This window comes from Lontra canadensis, unplaced genomic scaffold (assembly GCF_010015895.1).
Source record: "Lontra canadensis isolate GAN:19392208 unplaced genomic scaffold, GSC_riverotter_1.0 scaffold16, whole genome shotgun sequence".
NCBI classification, from domain to species: domain Eukaryota; kingdom Metazoa; phylum Chordata; class Mammalia; order Carnivora; family Mustelidae; genus Lontra; species Lontra canadensis.
The window spans coordinates 732,494-748,726 of record NW_022631010.1 but is presented as its reverse complement, the minus strand read 5'-3'; the positions used below and the strand labels follow the sequence as shown (position 1 = coordinate 748,726).

Below are 16,233 nucleotides of genomic sequence, written 5' to 3'. Positions count from 1 at the left end.
ATCATCAACCCCCTGGGGTCTGTGCAGTGGGCTGACTTTGGGTTCAACTGTTTCTCTAACAGTATGAGAAAAGGAAATGAGATTCACAAATTTTTTTTTTTTTTTAGCCATGACATCTTTTCTTTGAACCAAATCTCCCAAGACAACCCGATAGGTAAAACAGAAAAACAGGGGGCACCTGGGTGGCTCAGTGGGTTAAGCCTCTGCCTTTGGCTCAGGTCACGATCTCAGGGTCCTGGGATCGAGCCCAGAGCCTGTTTCCCTCTCTCTCTGCCTGCCTCTCTGCCTACTTGTGATCTCTCTCTCTGTGTCAAATAAATAAAACCTTAAGAAACAAACAAACAAACAAAAAACCCCAGAAAAACAAGATTGTCAAAAGCAGGTTTATTGTCACAGTTCAAACACAAAGGAAAAAAATCATCCAGTGGTTATGAGGAGTCCAGGAAAACCTGTCCCAGTAATGCCAACTTGGAGGTAAAGGGCTGACTCGGGCAGCTGAGCAGTGGGATTTTCGGCTTGGCAGGCTTCTTTTCCCTCACCTGGTCATGGCTTTCGGGTGAGGAGACCGTGCCTGGCCGTGTTGGCGGTTGCCACGGCCCCGAGCTCATCGTTTTTTTCTGAAATCTCGACCTGTTCCGTTTGAGGGAGTAGAATTCCCTCATCAAGTCTTGTACTTCCCACTGCTCCTCCTTCAGCCTCCGGCAGCAGTGCAGGGCAGCGGGGTCGATGGGGTGAGCTTCGGTGTTGAAGATGTAACCCCCGGCCCCCAGGATGCACTCCCCGTAGGGGGTTATCACCGCGTCGAAGGTGGAGCCGTTGTTGTGGATGAAGTTGGCCGGGTCGAACAGAAGGTAGAGGTATTTCACGGTCTCGGCCAGGAAGAAAGACTCCATGCGGTTGTCCAGCTTGTGGTCTCGCAGATCTTTGATCTGCCACGAGAAAGAGGGAAGCGAGTCAGAACCAGCGGCAGGGGACAACCGATGGGGCCGCGGAGCCATTAGCCATTTCCGCTTCGCTAGTGAGCAGCTGAGCGCCAACCCAGGGGTTGGAACCCTAATTTATAGTTATAGGGTAAGGCTTAGGGGTCACTCCTTCCGTGAAAGCGCTCTGTTGACATCCCACTTCATGAAGACTCAAACCAAAGTCCTGATCATGGCCTGAGCGGTCCTCCAGGTCTGGCCCGGGCTCTCTCCCTTGATCTCACGGGTCCAGCCAACGGGCTGTTCCGTGAGCAAGCACGCGCACACTGGCCTTGATCCTACCCTTGTGGGGACCATACACAGATCGAGTCATCCCCTTGAATGACACTAAAAATACAGCGTCATTTACTTAGCTAATCTCCCTTGATGAGCCTTAAGGCGGTTACCAAGTTTTTGCTACTGTCATAACCAATTAGAAGTCTGTAAGAAGAAAAATTCATACTAAGTTCACAGTCATGGATGAGTAAGTTTACTTCCTACATTTATATTCGCGTCTCAGAATTAGAGATACATTTTCTTAAAACTAATTCTCGGTGGCCTTCTATTTTTCACCAAAAAAATGTGACTAAAATATGGACTTGATGTACCGAGAATTATTATTTGTCAAAGGCCAAGGAGTCTGACGCCTATTCCCATCATTTGCCTTGGAAGACCTCCAGAGGGCTTTCATTTTCATGGAAATAAGTCAAATATTTTTAAGAAGTTCCCATTGGGCTTATCCACTTTGGCTTTTCACAAAATACAATATGTTAGACACTAAAACATACCACTGCTTTATTTTCTCCCTACATACATAGGTCTTTTAAAATAAATATAAAATTTAAAATATATTTAAATTAAATAAATATATATATGTATATATATACATATACATATATATATATGTATATACACACACACATATTTATATTCTACTTGTAGAATATAACCACAGCACAAAATTTTGAAAAAGGAAGGATTTTTGGTTTTGGTCTGTTTTTAATCCCATACCCTGAAAATCCTCTGTACACTTTTTGGTGAATTTTCTTCCAGACAATTTTCCTACACATCTGGTTTTTACATGTCCATAATGATGGTTTATTAATATCTTGCCTGCTTAGGTCCTCTAAGGATGTGACATGGCTCTTACCCTTGACCCTTTCAATTCCTTTTCCACAGAGCAGCCAGAGTGATCCTTCTAAAATACAAGTCAGACCATGTCCCTGCTCTGCTGTCAGTCCTACGACGGCTTCTCCTGTTAAGCGGAACAAAACACAATCTCTCCCCAGCACCTCTTCCAAAGCCCTATACGATCTAACCCCTTCCTCCCTCTGGGATTTCTCTCTTCCTCTTCCCTCCTTGCTCACTCCACTCCAGCCATACTGGCCTTCTTTCTGTCTCCCAACTACACGTTTGTTTTTCTTCCTACTAAAATATCTGCTCGGGGGCTTGGTCTTTGTTCATTGCTAGAACCCTCGGTCTAGCATAGTGCCTGGCACATAAAAGACACTCAGAAAACATCTGTGAAAATACTGGACTATTTCATTAAGGACCGCCAGGTTTGAATATAAGGCCATGGAACTCTATTTCCCTTCTAGAATCCACCTTACAGGCTTTTCCATAAAACTTTTTACAAAATGTGCCCCAGTAAAATAAAGGCATATGCACATGTCTAAGATCCCTTCAGTGCTCACATGCCAGAGGCTCGTTAGCAGCAGAAGGAGACATTTCTCAACTCTTGGGCCCATGGAAACACTTACTGTTGCAAATCCACACTCCACCTTGCTGATTTTTTCAATGGATTCCACAGCATCTCTTCCGAGTTCTAAGAGGGTGGGGTCCCCCGTGGCACGGTAGAGGTACATTGCGCTCTCAATGAGTTCTGTAAAGTCCAAGGCAGACCCTTCTCATCCAGGGGCTGAGCAGGGAAGGCTCAGGGCCCATTTCAGGCAGTGAGAGACTCCTTCCCTCCATACCTTGTCCACAGGGCCCCAACCAGGAAGAACAGGGGATAGCTCACACAGTGCTGAATTTCCAGACCCGATATACCCAAAGCCTGAAGTGGAGATCAGCCTTAAAACTGACCATGGACTTCCAATCCCAAGGGAGAGAGAGGCCTTTAGGTTCTGGGATGGGGAGGTGGCAAAGGTTACTCCCTGTCTCCCAGTATCTGTCCTCTCCTTCTTCCTTAGTAACAGCATCCCTAACTATAGCCACGTACACCCAGCGGCCAGGTGTGAGACTAAGGTCCCTGACACCATAGAGGGACATATAAGGCCAGAAGTGAGAGAAGAATAAATGTCTATCTTAATTAAGCTACTACTTACTTTTTTAAAAAAACATTTTATTTATTTATTTGACAGCCAGAGATCACAAGTAGGCAGAGAGGCAGGCAGAGAGAGAGGAGGAAGCAGGCTCCCTGCGGAACAGAGGGCCCGATGCGGGACTCGATCCCAGGACCCTGAGATCATGACCTGAGCCGAAGGCAGAGGCTTAACCCACTGAGCCACCCAGGCGCCCCAAGCTACTACTTACTTTCTGTCACTCACAGCCTAACCTAATCCTAAAACTTAAAAGTATGAGGCCCTTCGTCATTATGAGGCCCTTTTGAGACGGGATGGAAAAAAAGATGAAGGTTAAGATATTCAAGAGCCAATCTTCAATCTAACAAAGAAGGGGCCACCAGTTCACCAGGACCAGACACGGTGATAGTCTTGTCCGACTCTATACGCACAACCGGAACTGGACATTCAGACATGGGCCCCATTTTCAGATGAATATTGGGCAACAGAAGTTGATCCTGATGAGGAAGTTTATTCTGGAGAAAAGAAAACCCAGGATGCGTATACTACTTTCAGATATAGAGCTAGTATAGAAAAGAAGATTTGACTTCCAGAGTGACGCCAGCGGGCGGAAGGTACAGCCCAACAGACTTTTCTACTTCTTCACCCATCTCTTCTCAGAGAGGAGAGAACTCTCCCCTTCCTAGACCAACCTCTCCTCCTGATCTCCTTCCCTGTTCCCTCCTGGGCCTTGGTCAGCACTTTTTTCCCTTCTATTACTACAAACTCTATTTCTTACTTTCAGAAAAAAGACCTCTGCCTGTCCCCCAGTTCTCCCCTACCTCTCCCTCCTTTTCCCCACGGGTCTCTAGACAATTGCTAATCTGAATGCTCATATTCTAAGCACAGGTGGGGGCACATCTAGTGGTAAGAGAACATGCTGTGTGCGTTCAAAGAAAGAAAAGCTAGGGAAACCTCTTGTCCTACTGCTAGCAGGGGCTGGCTCAGTGCCCCCAGGGCCCAGACATTTTGTTTTCTCTTTCTCATACATGGGCCTACATGGGCTATCGTGGTTTTAATTTCTTCTATTTTGACCAACTCTCTAGAACAGGGTGACAGCCCAAGGCCTAGACTTGGACTTAGGGGGAGGTAAAGGCCCTCAGACTCTGAGGCCAGGTTCTATGCTACAATACTGCTGATCAGATGCATGTACCAGAGCATAGGACACTCGTCAAACTAATGAAAAAGCACTCCCTTATCTCCCATTCGCTATTGTTTTAGGGTAGGAAGGGTGACTAGACTAAGGCGATTACTGGATTCCCGGCTGTGCTGCCTTACTTTCCACTGAGGCCTTCCGGCCAGCCCATCCTGCAAATGGAACAGGGTGCCTCTGGAAGTAGTGAGCTCCCTGTCACTGGTGCTAACTGAACAAAGACCAGATAACCACTTGCCAGGGCAATGACAGGGGACCTCAATTAGAAGGCCTCTTGGGTTCCCTTTAACTCTGAGAATGCGCAAGCTTCCGTCCTATGTTTAGCCCCAAACGGTCTTCATCTCATCTACCGGTATCACTGGGTAGGATACCTTCTGAGAGTCTTCTCTTTAAAAAAAAAAAAAAAAAAAAAAGAGGGGCGCCTGGGTGGCTCAGTGGGTTAAAGCCTCTGCCTTTGGCTCAGGTCATGGTCCCGGGGTCCTGGGATCGAGCCCCACATTGGGCTCTCTGCTCGGTGGGGAGCCTGCTTCCTCTTCTCTCTCTGCCTGCCTCTCTGCCTACTTGTGATCTCTATCTGTCAAATAAAATCTTTAAAAAAAAAAAAAAAGAAAGAAAAAGAAAAAAAATTTTAAAAAAGGGAAAAGAAAAAGAACGTCAAGAAAAGAAAAAAAGAAAAGAAAAAGCTGTAAGAACAAATGCATTGAAATACCAAGAACAACAACAAAAAAGAAATACCAAGAACGGCAGACTCGAGGACTAATTTGCTCTTTGCAGTTGCTGTTTTACTTCCTCTTCTGTTCCCCCTCCACAACTCCCACAACAACCTCTTGAGCCGGAGGAAGGAAATGGGATAGAATAGGGCAGAATGCGCAGAAGACATGAGAAGGCCTGTCCCGCAGCTCAAAGGCATTCAGGTGGGAAGGTGGGAAGAATCTAACAATGGGAATGTAACCCATTTCGGGGTGGGGGATGACTATATGTGCTGACTAAGCTTCCTTCCTCTGGCCCCCTTCCCCTTCTCCACATTGCAGTGTGTAGCTTTCCTGTAGTGAATCAGAGGCTCGGGGCTGGAAAGGAACTCTAAGACAGTTATCGAGTGTGTAATACCTTCCTTCTCTGAGCCTTGATTTCTGAGATGCAAATGGGGAGGTGGACAAGACCCGATGATTCATTCCTAAGGTCCATTCCAGAATTCTAACATTCTGTATTATAGAAGCATAACTCACCTGACCCAGTGATTTAGGAAGTTTGTCTACACTTCTGAAATCCTGATGGCAAGAACTCAAAAGGAGACAACCTGGCTCTTCCCTTTGCCCTCGCTGGCTCAAGTTTGAAGGAGCCTAAGATTTAGCTGAGAGGCCTGGGTTCCAGTCCCACCTCATACACTTAGTCTTGGGCAAGCCAGCTCAACCCACTAAGCTTCAGTTTCTTTATCTGAAAATATAAGGGTAGATCATTCCTACCAGGAAAACCACCCAGAGCTGCCAGAAGCATCAGGTGGGAAAAAATTAGCTTGTGAGCACTTGTGAGGCATGGAGCCTCACAGAAACATGAGGGTCTGGGATTCAGAGAACCAGAGCTTTTGGGTTGGGATGAGCCAGAGATCCTGCTTACCTGGCCGAAGAGGGTAGCCCTCTCGCTTCTCCACTGTGTATCCCTGAGGAATGTTGTAGAATTCTGGGAGCCCCCCAAACTGCTTCCATATAGTGTAGTAGTTGAGGAAGGTCCTCATGGCATTGTCAATGTCCCCAACGAGGCTCTGTAGGACAAAAGTGGTTGTCAAGCCGGCAGCCACCAGGCATAAAAACCCACATACAAAAAAGAACTCACATACCACACCCCACGTACAACTTCGGGGAAGAGACAACAAAGGCTTTGGAGCCACAAAAGCCTGCAATCAAACCGAGTCACCCATTTATTCACTGTTTGGCCCTGGGCCAGACACTTAACTTCTCTGAGCCTCATCTCTCCCATGCAAAACACAAAAACATCGAAGTTACTGTGAGGGACAGAGGTTGTATTCAAAGTCCCTGCTCAGTCCCTGAGCTACTAAGCTACTACAGTTTTTAAACAGGTAAGTCAGCGGTCTGGTTCAAAATTCTAAAAATAGGAAAAAGGTTAATTTTACTAAGTCTCACTCCTATCCCATACCCCAAACGAATCTGTATTTGTTTGTAAACATAAATATGTGTGAGACTCTATTATTTTCCCTGACATAAAAGATCACTATTTAAACATACAGTTCTGCACTTGCTTTTATTTATTTAACAACTTTCATTAATTTTTCATCTAAGTGCATAAAAAGTTGTCTCCCCCCTATCTATACAGTTGCGTAGTACTCCACCGCCTGGACCACAGTTTAACTAGTTCCCTATTAACAGCTAGTTGGATTGGTTCCAATGTTTTGCTATTTGCTAGAACAACCAACAGTGTAGTAAATAACCTTGTACATATGTCACCTCAAACATATGCCAAATTTACCTGTAAGACAAATGTCCAGAATTAGGATTGCTGGGTCCGAAAGTATATGCATTTGTAATTTTACTAGCTGTTGCTAAGCAGCTAGTAATAGTAACATAAGCTTGCAAGGAAACAGCTTTTTTTTTTTTTCTTTAAGATTTTTATTTATTTATTTAATGGAGAGAGAGCACAAGAAGGCAGAGCAGCAGGCAGAGGAAGAGAGAGAAGCAGGCTCTCTGCTGAGCAGGGAGTCCGATGCAGGGCTCCATCCCAGGACTCTGGGATCATGACCTGAGCCAAAGGCAGCCATTTAACTGACAGCTTTTTGACCTGACATTTTTGACATCTCCTGTGGGTGCCTTGTGGATAGGACAAACTTAACATTTCCCCAAGAAAGCTCTTGGTTCCCTCACTTTCCCACAAAGTTGCCTCCTTACTGTCACCTCTCCCTTCTTAGTAAACGGCACTTAGCAAATCGTGGCCATCCTTGACTCCTTCCTCCCCCCCTTCCCCATATCCATTCCGTCAGCAACTCCTGTCAATTCCATTCTAAACCATCATGGTTTGTCTCTCTGTAGCTCCAGCACCGCCACCCCGTCTGGTCACCAGCATCTCACACTGGGATCACTTCCACAGTCCTCTCACTTTTCCCACCACTTGTCTTCATGCCCCTCTCCAGTGCTCTCTCCCCATACAGTCAGAGTAACTGCCTTCCTACAGACACCAGACCTCAAGGCTTCTCAGGGGTTCGGCATAAAGTCCAGATACCTCCTCATAGCCCTCAAGGCCTTGCATGACCTGGGCGCTGCTGACTTCCACTGACTGATCTTTCCCTCCCCTGGACTGTGGCCAAACTGCTTTTCTTTGTTTCTGATAAACACCCAACTCTTTCCTGTTTCAGGACCTTCACATATGATGTTTCTTCCGCTTGGAACATCATCCCCTATCTCTGATTCCTGAAATACCAGCTTTAGCATCACATCTCTGAAAGGCCTTACTCCCTCAAGTTTAGGTGCCCCTCCAACATTTTCTCTCAGCCTTTCACTTTGTGTCCTTCATTGCAACTGACTATTTTATGCATTTGTCCGCTCAATTTTTTATTTTGTGCCTCACACCCTATAAACCAAACAAGGGCAGCACCTGGAACGCAGCAGGCATTCAGATATTTGTTGAATAAATGAATGAACAAATTGAACGTATCTAAGCCTCCTTTCTTCATCTATAAAGCAACATTTACTTCAGTGTGCTGTGATAATTCTGTGTCAAGTGTCTGACACAGAAATCATTCTCTTATAAATATTTATCTCCTCTGTGTGTCAGTCACACTACAAGGCACTGACTAGATGTTCAATAAATGTCAGTTATTAGTGTTTTTATAGTCTCACAGAGAATGAACCCATGATCCCTGGTCAAGCCAGGAAAAGTACCACACCAAAGGAGATGAAATGCTTTCCTTCCTTATCACACCCTTTTATTTTCTTATTTTTATTTTAGGAAACTTGAAAAATGAAGGTATAAAAAAGTCACTCCTAACCTTAACACACAGATAACATAGTTTTGATATCTACCTTCCTAATTGATATTCTATTCAGAGTTATAGAAATTTTTTTAACAACATACAGGAATAAAAAGGTAATCACCTCTGCAGTAGAAGCTGTTTACATTTTTGTCTCCTATTTCATAACGTACCAAAACCAAAATTCTAGAATTGTAATCAGTTTATACATAATACAATGCTTTTGTGTGTATTTTGTTATTGTTAAATCTACTTAGAGAATTTTTTAAAAATTTAATTATCACACCTAATTTCTCACTATAGTCCAACAGTATGTTTCATTCCTTCACATTTTCTTTTTTTTTTTTTTTTAAAGATTTTATTTATTTATTTATTTGACAGAGAGAGAGAGAGAGAGAGCACAAGCAGGCAGAGGGGCAGGCAGAGGCAGAGAGAGAAGCAGGCTCCCCACTGAGCAAGGAGCCCGATGCGGGGCTCGATCCCAGGACCCCGAGATCATGACCTGAGCCGAAGGCAGCGGCTTAACCCACTGAGCCACCCAGGCGCCCCTCCTTCACATTTTCTTAATTCTTGTCGCTACCTCTTCATGTAACACAGGAGTTTACATATTAATTTCTTAAAGTTGTATAATGACCCATTCCATTAAAATGTAATTATTCAGGGGCACCTAGGTGGCTCAGTTGGTTGAGCAACTGCCTTCGGCTCGGGTCATGATCCTGGAGTCCTGGAATCGAGTCCCACATTGGGCTCCCTGCTTGGCAGGGAGTCTGCTTCTCCCTCTGACCCTCCCTCTTCTCATGCTCTCTCTCTCTCGCTCTCTCTCATTTTCTCTCAAATAAATAAATCTTTAAAAAGTTTTTTTTTAATGTAATTATTCATTTGCCCCTCCATTAGTGGGTATTTGGATCACTTCTAGGTTTTCTTTGTCATGAACTTTGTTGCTAGGAATATCTGTATACGTGATGCATCTTTCCCTCTTGAATTACTTTCTTGGGGAGCATGCAGAGAAATGGAATTTGGCAGGGTCAAAGGGTGTGATCAGTGATATGGCTGGATTGTATAAGCAGGTTTCCCAAGAGGAATGTAGTCACAAATAGTTTTAAGGCAACAGAGTTCTAGATCGTCCACTTTCCTAAAATGGATCTGCCTGAAAAGATGCTTATAACACAAAGGCAGGCTATCTATTATCAGTGTTTCCTTCACAGTTATCCTTCTGCCATTTTACCTTCTCCAAAGGGTACCGACCAGCAATCTCTACCCATTCTATGAACACTGTCCTGGGGAATAAAGACTTCCTGAGCACAAAACTAGGTTAAATTTAAAATACTGGTGTAGAGGGCACCTGGGTGGCTCAGTTGTTAAGTGTCTGCCTTCAGCTCAGGTCATGATCCCAGGGTCTTGGGATCAAGCCCCCCATCAGGCTCCCTGCTCAGTGGAAAGCCTGCTTCTCCCTCTCCCACTCCCCCTGCTTGTCTCTCTCTCTTTCTGTCAAATAAATAAATAAAATCTTAAAAAAAAATACTGGTGCAGGTATTGAAAAAATGAAATGACTCTAACCACCATGTAACAAATTCTTTTGTGTATCAGATGGTTCCCAATACTCTGTCTTCAAAAAACTGGAAGAGGAACTGGTCAAGTTGTCAGCAGAGGGATCATTAAAAATGATTTCTGATGACAGACTGTGACTATTTTCATCATATAAAGAATGAACCATATAATACTGCCATTTTTGTAGGTAAGACAATGAAATACTGGCAGTTTTATATGGATCAATCTATTAAGTCAATGATTACAAAGAACTGAATGATGGGCACCTGAGTGGCTCAGCTGGTTACAAGTCCAACTCTTGATTTTGGCTCAGGTCATGATCTCAGGGTCATGAGATGGAACCCCACAGGCTCTGCACTGGGTGTGGTACCTGCTTAAGATTCTCTCTCCCCCTTGGCCCCTCCTCCTCCCTCCCTGATGCTCGGGGGAAAAAAAAAAAAAGATCTGAATGACATTGCAATAATCAAACTCTTTCCATTCCTATCTACTTATTTATATGCATAAGGCTACTCAGCACTTACAGCTAAAAGATGAAAACAGGAACAAAACTTTTGATACATAACCATGTCCCATTGTAGCAATATGTGTTATTCACGCACAAATACAAACTACTTAAAAATTAAAAAGCTCCCAAAATCTCACAAAGTATATTTCTGATTAAATTGCCTTTATGTTTTATAATTATTTATCAAAAAATGTAAGCTATTAATGTTGCTTTACTCATTTACATACTAATGATAACCAAGTCAAGAAGAAAACAAATTTAATACTCAGAGCCTATGGGCATAGGAAATTCTAAAGTATTTTAAATTTCTATGTATACAGAAATTTTATTACAAAGATATAAGAGGGTTTCAATAAAATTTATCTAGCATAAAATATAACAATTAGTATAAAATCTTGTTGGAGGAGGAAAATGAAAATATGAGTTTGAGGAGAAAAAAGTTAAAAACATGCAGGGAACTCCATGGTTCTTCAAAATTCTTTTAGTGGGCATCCAAGCAACAGAATTTGAATATCTTAGAAAAGCTGGACCTATATTTAATATTGTCAACAAGTTTTCTCTGAGCCTGTTTCCCCATCTGTAAAATAAGAAGGATGGCAAAAAGTACATGATGGGGGACTAGTACATGAATTGCAGTATTATCAATTTAATGGAATATATTCATCTGTTAAAAAGAAGTAAAATTGAGGGGCGCCTGGGTGGCTCAGTTGGTTAAGCATCTGCCTTTGGCTCAGGGCATGATCCCAGAGTCCTGGGATCAAGCCCTGCAATGGGCTCCTTGCTCACTGGGTCTGCTTTTCCCTCTAACCCTCCCTATTATCCGTGATCACTCTCTCTAATAAATAAAATCTTAAAAAAAGTAAAACTGACCTATATGTATCAATAAAGAATGATCCCCAAGACATATTCAGTGAAAAGGTACATGATATATTCCTATCTATGTCAAGAAAAAAGGTAAATATAAATTATGCATACATTTATGCATATAGATTTCTAGAAAGCTATACACAAAACATAATACAAGCTGGACTGGGGAGGGCATCGTGGGGGGTTGCTCAAGATTTACTTTTCACTGTATTCCTCTATGTGCTTTTAAAATTTACCACCATCTACATGATATTACCTTTTCTTAAAATAAAAAAAGAAACTAGCTTGTAAAAATATTGTGGTATACATAGGGGCCTGTTAGATGGGCTCCAAGATCCCGCCCTCCCAGCTGTAACTCCATCAGATTATGTAATAGAAAATAATGATGGCACACAGAGCAGCCCCAGCTGCTTTCACGTATTTTCTCAGGCCCGCTGTCAAGAATGAAGAGATTTGACAGAACTGTCCAGTGGAGAAACAATTGTTGCCAATGGCGGTTACCAGCCAGCCTGGAAAGACACTTCCTACTTCATTTTAAATGGTATCACATTTCACAGCACACTGGAAGCTCGGTTCCTGACACCTTAAAGCTCCCTTTGGAAAATTCAGCTTGGCAGAGCCTCAAGTCTGTCTAATTCACTCTAACTCTCTCTTCTGTCTCCAACCCAAGTACTCAAGCAACTAAAATACCTCATTTGACTTATACCAGAATGAAATTGCTTTGATCCTTTCTTGATTAAACTCTTCAGAGTGTAGGGATAAAGGGTACATACCTCAATATCATAAAGCTATCTATGAAAAACCCACAGCAAATATCATTCTTAATGGGGAAAAACTGAGAGATTTTCCCCTAAGGCCAGGAACACACCAGGGATGTCCACTATCCTCACTGCTATTCAACATAGTACTAGGAGTCCTAGCCTCAGCAATCAGACAACAAAAAGAAATAAAAGGCATCCAAATCGGCAAAGAAGAAGTCAAACTCTCTTTCTTTGCAGATGATATGATACTTTATGTGGAAAACCCAAAAGACTGCACCCCAAAACTTCTAGAACTCATACAGGAATTCAGCAAAGTGTCAGGATATAAAATCAACGCACAGAAATCAGTTGCATTTCTGTACACCAACAAGACAGAAGAAAGAGAAATTAAGGAGTCAATCCCATTTACAATTGTACCCAAAACCATAAAATACCTAGGAATAAATCTAACAGAGAGGCAAAGAATTGGTATTCAGAAAACTACAGAACATTTATGAAAGAAACTGAAGACACAAAGAAATGGAAAAACATTCTATGCCCATGGATTGGAAGAACAAATATTGTGAAATTGTCTATGCTACCTAGAGCAATCTATGCATTTAATGCAATCCCTATCAAAATACCATCAACTTTTTTTCCACAGAAATGGAACAAATAATCCTAAAATTTGTATGGAACCAAAAAAGTCCCTGAATAGCCAGAGGAATATTGAAAAAGAAAAGCAAAGCTGGTGGCATCACAATTCTGGACTTCAAGCTCTATTATAAAGCTGTAATCATCAAGACAGCATGGTACTGGCACAAAAACAGACACATAGATCAATGGAACAGAATAGAGAGCCCAGAAATAGACTCTCAACTCTATGGTCAACTAATCTTTGACAATGCAAGACAGAATGTCCAATGGAAAAAAGACGGTCTCTTCAACAAATGATGTTGGGAAAATTGGACAGCCACATGCAGAAGAATGAAACTGGACCATTTCCTTACACCACACACAAAAATAGACTCAAAATGGATGAAAGACCTAAACATGAGAGAGGAATCCATCAAAATCCTTGAGGAGAACACAGGCAGCAACCTCTTCAACCTCAGCCACAGCAACTTCTTCCTAGAAACATCACCAAAGGCAAGGGAAGCAAGGACAAAAATGAACTATTGGGACTTCATCAAGATCAAAAGCTTTTGCACAGCAAAGGAAACAGTCAACAAAACCAAAAGACAACTGACAGAATGGGAGAAGATACTTGCAAATGACGTATCAGACAAAGGGCTAGTATACAAAATCTATAAAGAACTTATCACACTCAACACCCAAAGAACAAATAATCCAATCAAGAAATGGGCAGAAGACATAAACAGACATTTCTGCAAAGAAGACATCCAAATGGCGAACAGACACATGGAAAAGTGGTCAACATCACTCACCGTCAGGGAAATACAAATCAAAACCATAATGAGACACCACCTCACACCAGTCAGAAAGGCTGAAATTAACAAGTCAGGAAATGACAGATGTTGGCGAGGATGTGGAGAAAAGGGAACCCTCCTACACTGTGGGTGGGAATGCAAGCTGGTGCAGCCACTCTGGAAAACAGTATGGAGGTTCCTCAAAAAGTTGAAAATAGAGCTACCCTACAACCCAGCAATTACATTACTGGGTATTTACCCCAAAAACACAAATGTAGAGACCTGAAGGGCCACGTGCATCCCAGTGTTTATAGCAGCAATGTCCACAATAGCCAAACTATGGAAAGAACCTAGATGTCCATCAGCAGATGAATGGATAAAGAAGATGTGGTGTATATGTATGATGCAATATCATGCAGCCATCAAAAACTGAAATCTTGCCATTTGCAACAACATGGATGGAACTGGAGGGTATTATGCTAAGCGAAATAAGTCAATCAGAGAAAGACAATTATCTCACTTGTATGTGGAATTTGAGAAACAAAGCAGAGGATAGTAGGGGAAGAGAGGAAAAAATGAAACCAGAGAGGGAGACAAACAAAAGAGTCTCTTAAGGCTCTTCATCTCAGGAAACAAACAGGGTTGCTGGAGGAGAGGGGGTGTGGGAAAGGTAGGGTGGCTGGGTGATGGACACTGGGGAGGGTATGTGCTACGGTAAACGCTGTGAATTGTGTAAGACTGAAGAACCAACAGACCTGTACCCCTGAAACAAATAATATATTTTACGTTAATAAAAAATAAAACAGAATTAAGTTCAAAAAAAAAAAAAAAAAAAGAATGAGCCTGCTTTGTTGTTTCCAGAAAAAAAAAATCACCTCTCTGATCATTCCTACCTGAAGACCAGGCCAGTAGGCCTCTAGGGACTGGAAGACTGGCATGGACACAGTCCCTTTGTACATCTGCACCCACAGGTACCAGTCATCGAAGCGGGTGTAATTCCGAATGGCTGTGTTATATTCTGCAGAGGAGATGCAATAAGACACATCAGTGATCATGGAGATGAAAGGCAGGTCTTGACCCCAGAAGCACAGACTTACACTTTTGGAAGACCATATGATGGTGTAGCTTCAAAGCAGACTAGGAAGCAACAAGGCACAGAGAAAAGAGCATGGGTTCTGGAGCCAAACTTCCAGACTCAAATTCCAGCTCTAGCTTTACCACTTGCTAGCTGTGACCTTGGGTAAGATTTTCCTTCTTAAGCCTCACTCTCATTATCTCTAAAGTGGGGAGAGTAATGGTACACACCTCATGGGATTGTTCAGTCATTCATTCACTCAACAACATTCACTGAGCATCTACTAGGTACAGGTACCTAGAGGGTAGCAAACAAGACAAAAGGCAGGCCCTGGGGCCCTTACATTCTGGTGGGAACTTGAACTTACACTTCTCTCTAGATTGTAAATCCATGAAGGACAGAACTTTGTTTTGCTTACTGCAGAATCCTCAATGCTACAATAGTGCATAATATATACGCACAATAAATTATGATCCAAATGAAGTACCAAATACACACGCAAATTAATAAGACAATCTCAAATAGTGCCATAAAGATGAAATGAAATAGTCCACGTTGGGTGCTTGCGTGGTGCTAGACAGATCAATGGTATTAAGTATATGCTGAATGAATGAATGGTAGCCCTCACAGTAACTATTACTAGGTGCTCAACAATTCCTCAATTTCATTATTATTAGTCCAAGGGCCTAGAGGATAAAACGCTTTTATTCCACAGGCATTAATCAACCACCTACCTCACACAAAGCACTGTGGGGGACAGAAAGATGAATACGGCATAGACCCTGCACTCAGCAGTTAGAGCTGTTAGCTGTGGACAAAAGCTAACTCTACAAAAGGTACTGAAGGCCCTTAGTTCTAAGGAGGGATCAAGCTGCTTCGTGGGCAAGGTGACACTGCAGCTGGGCCTTAGAGGGTGAATGGAATTTGGACACATGAAAACAGGGAAAAAAGGTGTTCTAGGCAAAGGGAACCCATGTGCAATGGTCAGCAAATAAGAAACCCAGAGCCACACACAGAGAACGGAGCACAGTTCACTGGGATCTTGCAGGAAGGCCTGAAGAGCTACAGCGGGCACCAAGGGGGCAATGTTCAGTCCATCCTGGCTCTGAATGCAGACTCAGGTACTCAGATGCTGTCTGCACTTGGGAGCAACTGAAAATTTCTAAGTAAATCACCTGTTGATGGGAAAAATCATGGCAAAAGCCTCCCTACCCCACCCTTTTTACCTAGGAACATGGCCATGAGTTTCTTATCCTGAAGCAAAATGGCTCCTTTCACCAGGTACTCAAAGTAGGAGTCCACGCCAGCCCCGATGCCTGAGTCCTGTGCCACCCACTTTCCAGTGAGCACATCGATATGGTTGCCAACCTGGGAGGAAAGAGACACATACACACACACATAGTCCCAAGGGAGGGCTCAAGACCAAACATGGATGTCCCCATACCCGTGACTAGCCAGTCAGAAGCAAGGCAGGCAGGCTGATACTCTCAGAAGACATGCAGGCTATTGGGGTGTGGGGTTTGGAGGCCACAGACTCCTATCGGTATCAGTCTCTGATTTGGGGAACTGCTCCAGGTAGTTTTAACTTCTGGAACTTCCAGCTGAAGGCAAACAGAGCAGACCCTGGGCATAGAGAAG

The 16,233-nt window shown here is 43.1% G+C and overlaps 1 protein-coding gene across 1 annotated transcript in view; it reads right to left on the bottom strand.

Moving 5' to 3' along the window:
- Nucleotides 1-364: 364 nt before the first annotated feature.
- The window catches only part of EDEM2 (ER degradation enhancing alpha-mannosidase like protein 2), a 31,803-nt gene continuing 15,934 nt past the window's right edge, over nucleotides 365-16,233 (bottom strand). Inside the window, exons 7-11 of the mRNA XM_032858812.1 lie at nucleotides 15,822-15,963; nucleotides 14,414-14,538; nucleotides 6,069-6,213; nucleotides 2,720-2,841; nucleotides 365-929 (exon numbers count right to left, since the gene is read on the bottom strand). Coding sequence (XP_032714703.1) covers nucleotides 429-929; nucleotides 2,720-2,841; nucleotides 6,069-6,213; nucleotides 14,414-14,538; nucleotides 15,822-15,963 — 1,035 coding nt within the window. The 3' untranslated portion in view covers nucleotides 365-428. The remainder of the gene's footprint in view (nucleotides 930-2,719; nucleotides 2,842-6,068; nucleotides 6,214-14,413; nucleotides 14,539-15,821; nucleotides 15,964-16,233) is intronic.